Source organism: Anabrus simplex, chromosome 5, assembly GCF_040414725.1.
Source record: "Anabrus simplex isolate iqAnaSimp1 chromosome 5, ASM4041472v1, whole genome shotgun sequence".
Lineage (NCBI taxonomy): Eukaryota > Metazoa > Arthropoda > Insecta > Orthoptera > Tettigoniidae > Anabrus > Anabrus simplex.
In genome coordinates, this window is record NC_090269.1 from 60,975,647 (window position 1) to 60,985,673 (window position 10,027).

The following is a 10,027-nucleotide window of genomic DNA, read 5'->3' on the forward strand; positions in this document are numbered from 1 at the left end:
AAAGAATCTACATAAAGACATAATTCCTTATTCCAAAACAGGACATTTTTATTTTTTAAGTCAAATAGAGGATGGAACATATATTTTTTTTAAAATATAAGAGGAAGTAAAATAAAATCATAAAACTCTATGCAACGTTGAATGGTCTATGACGTACAGAACAGGCTACTATTTCCTATATCTGAAAACTCCTATTGAAAACACACAGATTGTATTAAAATAGTTTCAGAAGTAAGAAGAATATTGGTTTATAATCAACTCCCACTTGACCACGTCCACTGTACTATAGCGTCAGCGTCATGTATACTAGGGCTACAGAAGTATAGTAAACCGACTGAAAATGAGTAGCTAGTGCTGAAGCCAGAGGTTTGCGGCTACCGCCATCTAACGTAAAAAACAAAAACAAAAAAGATGTATACACAGTTTCAAGGTCGAGACATAGAAGATCCGACAACGTCGCCTGGAGTCAAGCATGTGACTTCTGTGTTCGTAATTTGTACACAAGTCTAAAGCAGTGTATCATTATATTTTGTGTTGTGGCTGAATTAACTTGATGGCATTGTTTTAACTTCAGTGTATACCGAAGATATTTTATGTGTTATAGTTTTAAAAATTAACCTACACGCTGGAACGACATTGATTTACGGAAAAGGTGAGTTTTCTCATGTTGCAGTATGTATAATAGTGAAAATACACATCGTTCCTAAAGCCATTCTGTGTTTGTATTTTTCAAATTGCATTACAGTAGTTTAAAAGTGCAGCATGATTGTGATATTTTATTTTACGTTGCACAAGTGTGACAACCACAATTAAAGCTGGGCTTAATTTCAGATGCGAAGGCATTGCTGCTTTATAAGTTTTTGAAGCTGAGAAGAAGATAAGAGTGCAGTGTTTGCTAGGATTAAGGTCTGCAAAATATAAAGAAATATGTTTAAGCAAGGACTTGTTTGAATAAGATTCCGTTTCATTGAACATAACTGACAAAACAGGTATATGTAGTGAATTTTCCTGTGTGCTAGTTAAAGTATATGAAATAGAAGTAGACTACAATAACATGTTTCCTGTCATTTACATTTCAGGTTATGCAGCTTTTAAGCTAGCCAGTAAACTTAATTGCAAATACTGTATCTCAAATATATCAAATGAAACGGTGAAAAATGACACGTTTAATAGCTTAAACAGAGGTGGGTTGCCGGTCCCATCAGAATTGCTCTTAAATGTGTGTAAAAGTGTATATAAAATCATGCAGATTTTAATATGAAGGAATATGAAGTAGGATTCATTCGGAGCATGAATCAGAAGCGTGTATTGATGCAGCTTACAAGGCAACGTGTATTGATACAAGGGAGCGCTGCTCACATTGTGCAAAACCTCTATATGAACTTATCTGCCTATCTTTGCCCTATTTTGCAAATATTTAATGAACAAATACACAAAACATGTTAATGATGCTGATGCTATGGTTAAAAGTTATGGCAAGAAAAGAAAACTGATGACTCTGGAGTGATTATGTTGTAAGTTGATTCCCAACGTTCAAATTGTATTTTGATGGACATAGGATTGTATTGTTTTTATAGTTGTAGGCTTGTTTATTCTCATATTTACATTGATGTTTTTATTTTAATTTCCACCTGATTTATTATGTATCCAATGAAAACTATTCTTCCATCAACGTTTTATTTCAGGAAGCATAATTGAAGGTTAACTTCCCGTGTACAGTACAGTGTTGCTATGTTTCAGTGACACGGCCTTTGTGTAGTCTGGCCATGTTTCAATGCATTAGAGTCTATGAGAGTCTACAGTCTTCATCCTGGTAAAATCACAGTGGATACATGAATATAGGACGGGAAATGCTGAATGATACATCGAAAGTATAATTACAATGTTTATTTAGCCTATTACGAATATTATCATAAGTTTTAAAAAGTGACTTTGACACATCAATTTACAAATGCTTTCAAATAGGTGACCGATCTATGGTGAAATCCGTATCATCTCTGTTACAGCATGATTCACACGAATTTTAAATTTTCTCATGAGATTACATTTTATACTTTACGTCGCACAGACACAGAAAGGTATATGGTGACGGTAGGAAAGAAATGGCTAGGAGCGGCCGCGTTCTCAATTAAGGTACTTCCCCAGAATTTGCCTGGTGTGGAAGTGGGAAACCACGGCAAACCATCTTCAGGGCTGCCGACAATATATTTTGAACACTTTATCTTCCGAATTCAAGCTGACAGCTACGCGACCCAAACAACGCAGCCACTCACCCGGTGAGGTTACATTAATAAGGCAAAAACATGTCTTGTGGCCATTGGGTTTATATCTAAACTTAAAAACATACCAGTATCTCTTTCATACTGTTGAGCTGTGACTTTATTAGATATGTTCTCTTTCATGCCTGCTCTTAAATCACATTTTCTCTCTAAAATACATCTTCAGTGTGACCTTCAGGTAGTTGGGTCTCATACATTATTCATACTTATATAGGCTTGCGTAAAGGAGACTTCTCGAATATAAATGTCCACAAGGCGTTGGGCCAGATATTCAGACGTTCTCTAGTAAATCGGCACTGGCAAATTTCAAGTGCCTTATATCAACCATAAGTTAGGGAAGTGACAAGCGAACAGGTTAAAATCTACATAATCGATGCTAACAGAATATGTTAAAACACAATGAAGTAAAAGAATGAAAAAGAAATGAGACATGGTGGAATAAAAACAATCAGTGATTATAGCGAGGTTGTGAACCTCTTTGTCTAAACGTGTAGAACTAAGGCACAATGACACTACCATTTTGATACTACACGGCAGAGCCTCAGTTTACAAGAGTCACCGCAAAAGAAACAGATGTTTATGGTCAGTCCTTGGGACTTGAACAGGCGCATGAGCGGCGGCCATGCTTAACCCTCGCACCTCTTACCCCTTATCCATGCGAGTTCTTGTCAGACGACCATAGTACTTCCAACTTACTTGTTCATATGCGCAAATTTACTGACAAGGGGTTCTTCAGGTAGCAAAATGACGGATTATTTTCCATACTTATACTGTAGTACGTGAAGGTATCCCCTTAAAAGTTGATGTCCCAAAGCCATTGGGCTAGTTATCGAGACTTTCTCGTGAAAATTGGCTTTAATAAATTTTAAGTGCCTTTTATCATTTAAGCGTTAACGAAGTGGCAAGCGAACTCGTAGCTCAGTGGGTAGCGTCTGAATCTAGGTATCGAGAGATTGGTGGTTCAATTCCAACTGCGTACCTGTGCTTCACTTTGCCTCCTTCCTTTTGATTCTGCCTATATTACATGTAAGAATATTTGAAATGGTTCAAAATTTGTGCGCAAAAATGAAAAATGTTTGTTAGGAAATGAAACATTAAATTTTGCTTTTGTATGGAAAATAGGCCAACGAATCTTGTGAGATCACCGAAGTTAAGCAACATTGGGCGTGGTCAGGAGTTGGATGGGTTGCCACGCGCTGTTGGTGGGGTAAGGGAATGGAGGAGCGGAAAGGAATTGGCCACCCTACCGCACGTAAACTCCGGCTCAGGAACACCTCTGCGGAGGTTCGGACCTGCCTTCGGGCATAATACACCTTACCTTACCATGGAAAATAGAGCGGAGGAAAGCTAAATTTCTTGGACACGTCCTACGATATGACGCCTTTCTCCAGAATGTCCTCGAAGGAAAGGTCCTAGGGAAGAAGTCGAGAGGAAGACCACGTCTTTCATACCTTAAGAACATAATCACTCAGCTGGGTTTTGCTTCCTATGACACGATGAAAAGTACTGTTGAAGACCGTGGGATGTGGCTGCAGCGACACAGCTTAGCCTGTAGATAATGGATGGATGGATGGATGGAAAATGTGCTACTTCTTAGCTGATATTTCTCATTTTTGTACCCGTCTTTTTAACTATTATAAGTATTCTTTCCTAGTATATACGTAGTTTGAAACATACGAACGGAGTGTTGAGTGTGTGTGTGGAGAGGGAGAGGAAGAGAATACAATGCGAGCGGAGGCACTTGAACTTGTAAAACTCCGTCGCGATACATTGAGCTACCTGTTCGCTTGTCACTTCCCTAACTTGTGGTTGATATAAGGCACTTGAAATTTCCCAGTGCCGATTTACTAGAGAACGTCTGAATATCTGGCCCAACGCCTTGTGGACATTTATATTCGAGAAGTCTCCTTTACGCAAGCCTATATAAGTATGAATAATGTATGAGACCCAACTACCTGAAGGTCACACTGAAGATGTATTTTAGAGAGAAAATGTGATTTAAGAGCAGGCATGAAAGAGAACATATCTAATAAAGTCACAGCTCAACAGTATGAAAGAGATACTGGTATGTTTTTAAGTTTAGATATAAACCCAATGGCCACAAGACATGTTTTTGCCTTATTAATGTAACCTCACCGGGTGAGTGGCTGCGTTGTTTGGGTCGCGTAGCTGTCAGCTTGAATTCGGAAGATAAAGTGTTCAAAATATACTGTCGGCAGCCCTGAAGATGGTTTTCCGTGGTTTCCCACTTCCACACCAGGCAAATTCTGGGGAAGTACCTTAATTGAGAACGCGGCCGCTCCTAGCCATTTCTTTCCTACCGTCACCATATACCTTTCTGTGTCTGTGCGACGTAAAGTATAAAATGTAATCTCATGAGAAAATTTAAAATTCGTATGAATCATGCTGTAACAGAGATGATACGGATTTCACCATAGATCGGTCACCTATTTGAAAGCATTTGTAAATTGATGTGTCAAAGTCACTTTTTAAAACTTATGATAATATTCGTAATAGGCTAAATAAACATTGTAATTATACTTTCGATGTATCATTCAGCATTTCCCGTCCTATATTCATGTATCCACTGTGATTTTACCAGGATGAAGACTGTAGACTCTCATAGACTCTAATGCATTGAAACATGGCCAGACTACACAAAGGCCGTGTCACTGAAACTTAGCAACACTGTACTGTACACGGGAAGTTAACCTTCAATTATGCTTTCTGAAATAAAACGTTGATGGAAGAATAGTTTTCATTGGATACATAATAAATCAGGTGGAAATTAAAATAAAAACATCAATGTAAATATGAGAATAAACAAGCCTACAACTATAAAAACAATACAATCCTATGTCCATCAAAATACAATTTGAACGTTGGGAATCAACTTACAACATAATCACTCCAGAGTCATCAGTTTTCTTTTCTTGCCATAACTTTTAACCATAGCATCAGCATCATTAACATGTTTTGTGTATTTGTTCATTAAATATTTGCAAAATAGGGCAAAGATAGGCAGATAAGTTCATATAGAGGTTTTGCACAATGTGAGCAGCGCTCCCTTGTATCAATACACGTTGCCTTGTAAGCTGAATCAATACACGCTTCTGATTCACGCTCCGAATGAATCCTACTTCATATTCCTTCATATTAAAATCTGCATGATTTTATATACACTTTTACACACATTTAAGAGCAATTCTGATGGGACCGGCAACCCACCTCTGTTTAAGCTATTAAACGTGTCATTTTTCACCGTTTCATTTGATATACACTGACTGACAGTGACAATGCAACACCAAGGAGGAGTGGTTCGAAAGCGATGAAAGTTGGGAAAAAAACAGAGACAGCACGGACGAATAATTGATGTTTATTTCAAACCGATATGCAGGTTACACAATGCGCACGGCATCGACTCAGTAGGATGTAGGACCACCGCGAGCTGCGATGCACGCAGAAACACTTCGAGGTACAGAGTCAATAAGAGTGCGGATGGTGTCCTGAGGGATGGTTCTCCATTCTCTGTCAACCATTTGCCACAGTTGGTCGTCCGTACGAGGCTGGGGCAGAGTTTGCAAACGGCGTCCAATGAGATCCCACACGTGTTCGATTGGTGAGAGATCCGGAGAGTACGCTGGCCACGGAAGCATCTGTACACCTCGTAGAGCCTGTTGGGAGATGCGAGCAGTGTGTGGGCGGGCATTATCCTGCTGAAACAGAGCATTGGGCAGCCCCTGAAGGTACGGGAGTGCCACCGGCCGCAGCACATGCTGCACGTAGCGGTCGGCATTTAACGTGCCTTGAATACGCACTAGAGGTGACGTGGAATCATACGCAATAGCGCCCCAAACCATGATGCCGCGTTGTCTAGCGGTAGGGCGCTCCACAGTTACTGCCGGATTTGACCTTTCTCCACGCCGACGCCACACTCGTCTGCGGTGACTATCACTGACAGAACAGAAGCGTGACTCATCGGAGAACACGACGTTCCGCCATTCCCTCATCCAAGTCGCTCTAGCCCGGCACCATGCCAGGCGTGCACGTCTATGCTGTGGAGTCAATGGTAGTCTTCTGAGCGGACGCCGGCAGTGCAGGCCTCCTTCAACCAATCGACGGGAAATTGTTCTGGTCGATATTGGAACAGCCAGGGTGTCTTGCACATGCTGAAGAATGGCGGTTGACGTGGCGTGCGGGGCTGCCACCGCTTGGCGGCGGATGCGCCGATCCTCGCGTGCTGACGTCACTCGGGCTGCGCCTGGACCCCTCGCACGTGCCACATGTCCCTGCGCCAACCATCTTCGCCACAGGCGCTGCACCGTGGACACATCCCTATGGGTATCGGCTGCGATTTGACGAAGCGACCAACCTGCCCTTCTCAGCCCGATCACCATACCCCTCGTAAAGTCGTCTGTCTGCTGGAAATGCCTCCGTTGACGGTGGCCTAGCATTCTTAGCTATACACGTGTCCTGTGGCACACGACAACACGTTCTACAATGACTGTCGGCTGAGAAGTCACGGTACGAAGTGGGCCATTCGCCAACGCCGTGTCCCATTTATCGTTCGCTACGTGCGCAGCACAGCGGCGCATTTCACATCATGAGCATACCTCAGTGACGTCAGTCTACCCTGCAATTGGCATAAAGTTCTGACCACTCCTTCTTGGTGTTGCATTTGCTCTGTCAGTCAGTGTATTTGAGATACAGTATTTGCAATTAAGTTTACTGGCTAGCTTAAAAGCTGCATAACCTGAAATGTAAATGACAGGAAACATGTTATTGAAGTCTACTTCTATTTCATATACTTTAACTAGCACGCAGGAAAATTCACTACATATACCTGTTTTGTCAGTTATGTTCAATGAAACGGAATCTTATTCAAACAAGTCCTTGCTTAAACATATTTCTTTATATTTTGCAGACCTTAATCCTAGCAAACACTGCACTCTTATCTTCTTCTCAGCTTCAAAAACTTATAAAGCAGCAATGCCTTCGCATCTGAAATTAAGCCTAGCTTTAATTGTGGATGTCATACTTGTGCAACGTAAAATAAAATATCACAATCATGCTGCACTTTTAAACTACTGTAATGCAATTTGAAAAATACAAACACAGAATGGCTTTAGGAACGATGTGTATTTTCACTATTATACATACTGCAACATGAGAAAACTCACCTTTTCCGTAAATCAATGTCGTTCCAGCGTGTAGGTTAATTTTTAAAACTATAACACATAAAATATCTTCGGTATACACTGAAGTTAAAACAATGCCATCAAGTTAATTCAGCCACAACACAAAATATAATGATACACTGCTTTAGACTTGTGTACAAATTACGAACACAGAAGTCACATGCTTGACTCCAGGCGACGTTGTCGGATCTTCTATGTCTCGACCTTGAAACTGTGTATACATCTTTTTTGTTTTTGTTTTTTACGTTAGATGGCGGTAGCCGCAAACCTCTGGCTTCAGCACTAGCTACTCATTTTCAGTCGGTTTACTATACTTCTGTAGCCCTAGTATACATGACGCTGACGCTATAGTACAGTGGACGTGGTCAAGTGGGAGTTGATTATAAACCAATATTCTTCTTACTTCTGAAACTATTTTAATACAATCTGTGTGTTTTCAATAGGAGTTTTCAGATATAGGAAATAGTAGCCTGTTCTGTACGTCATAGACCATTCAACGTTGCATAGAGTTTTATGATTTTATTTTACTTCCTCTTATATTTTAAAAAAATATATGTTCCATCCTCTATTTGACTTAAAAAATAAAAATGTCCTGTTTTGGAATAAGGAATTATGTCTTTATGTAGATTCTTTGTTATTTCTGATGCCTTATATCTGTTGATTATAAAGAATGAACGCGGTCAGAACATATGCGTTAGTTTGGCGCGAAACCGGGGCAGGTGGTGAGTGCGAATTGAATGGCAAAGTTACTTGGTTGTCAGTGCTGAAGTAGTGTTTTAGTTGCAAATTTCCTTCCGATTTTATAATTTGGAGTATTTTGGCTGAAGTTGCAGTTGCTATGGAAGCTAATCAGAGTTCTCCGGAAAAAGCTTCGTCTGCCGAAGATAGTACTACTCAGAAACAAGAAGCTTTTACACATCTCGCCCAAGGTAAACGTCACTTGTTGGTAAGAGACTATTTTGAAGTAGCGACATCACTGGCTCAAGCGTGCAAGTTATTGGCAGAACAGTATGGAGAATGTGCTAATGAAGTTGGTGATGCATATTTCAATTACGGGAAAGCATTACTAGAACTTGCCCGTTCAGAGAGTGGTGTTCTGGGAGATGCTATAGAGGGCGACCACGATGGAAGCAATGAGGATGATGATGAAGATGAAGGGGAAGAAGAAGACGGTGAAGAACAAACTGAAGAAAATGGTACAGGAAACATCGAAAACAGCAAAACTGAAGAGGAAGGTGAAAAGGGTGGAGATGAAGGGGATAAAAAGGATGACTCTGTTGAAAATAAGGAGGGTGAGGAACAAAAAGGTGATACCGAGGGTGATGAAAATACGGACAATGATGATGAGAGTAATCTAAAATTGGCATGGGAAGTATTAGAATTAGCTAAATTGATATTTCAAAGGCAAGCAGAAGGAAATCCCAAGATCAGTTTAATGCTAGCTGAGGTTTATCTCAAGCTTGGAGAAGTCAGTTTAGAGGACGAAAATTATGGTCAAGCCATTGAGGATATTAAATCATGTTTAAAAATTCAAACAGAAAATCTTCCAGAGTATGATCGATTTGTTGCAGAGACTTTTTATCAACTAGGTGTTGCATATTCATTAAATTCGGACTTTGATAATGCAATTGATAATTTTAAAAATGCTGTGAATGTAATTGAAAAGAGAATTAAGAACCTTGAGGTCAAGAAGAAAGCTGGAGGTGACTGTGCAGAAGAGACAAAATTAGATCCTTTCTATTCTCTTGATGGTGAGATATAGGAGCTGAAATCGCTGTTACCAGAAATGCAGGACAAAGTTACAGATATGGAAGACTTCAAGAAGGAAACCATGAAAGCGCTCTGCAATAATATAGGACAACGAGTTGCAGGCCAAGCTGATGGTGCTTCAGGAAGTGGTTCTAGTATAAACTCCAGCCAGACGTCAAATGAAGCAAAACCTGTGTCTAACATTTCACATCTCGTGAGGAAGAAGAGAAAACCAGAAGAGACTGCGGGGGACAACAAAGGTACTGAGGCTGCTATCGCTCCTGCTAAGCAGAGTAAAACTGAGTGACACCAATTTATTTGACCATTTTAAGTGAGTAAATTGTAAGAAAAAGCTGTTCGTGTTCTTGAAGCTGTAAAAAAAAGAATGCTGATGGCATTTAAACATACCTGAGCTTCGATCAGAATTTATTTCGAGGTTATTGGTTTGCACGTTTCTTGGTATGCACAGGAAATGTGTATCTTTAACTTAGCACGCATATTCAGTTATTGGGGAAGGAAATTGCTGATAAGTTAGGTTAAAAAAACTTTTGTTCTTGTCCTTGCAACTTGTTTAAGGCACACTCCCCCAGTGGAGGTGAGCTACACATATCATTTTGACCACATATCAGCCCTCCTGCCATTTTTAAACTACTGGCAGTATTCGGAATCAAACCCAGATCACCACGGACAGCAGCCAGTAGTGCTAATCATTAACATATACCAGCCCTCCTGCCATTTTTAAACTACTGGCAGTATCCGGAATCAACCCCAGATCACCAAGGACAGCAGCTAGTAGTGCTA

The 10,027-nt window shown here is 40.3% G+C and overlaps 1 protein-coding gene across 1 annotated transcript; it reads left to right on the forward strand.

The window, feature by feature from the left end:
- The first annotated feature begins 8,315 nt into the window (after window positions 1–8,315).
- LOC137500980 (protein HGV2-like) lies at window positions 8,316–9,551 on the forward strand. The gene is given in 1 exon segment (XM_068227765.1): window positions 8,316–9,551. A coding segment is annotated over 1 exon segment (1,218 nt). The 3' UTR covers window positions 9,534–9,551.
- The last annotated feature ends 476 nt before the right edge of the window (window positions 9,552–10,027 follow it).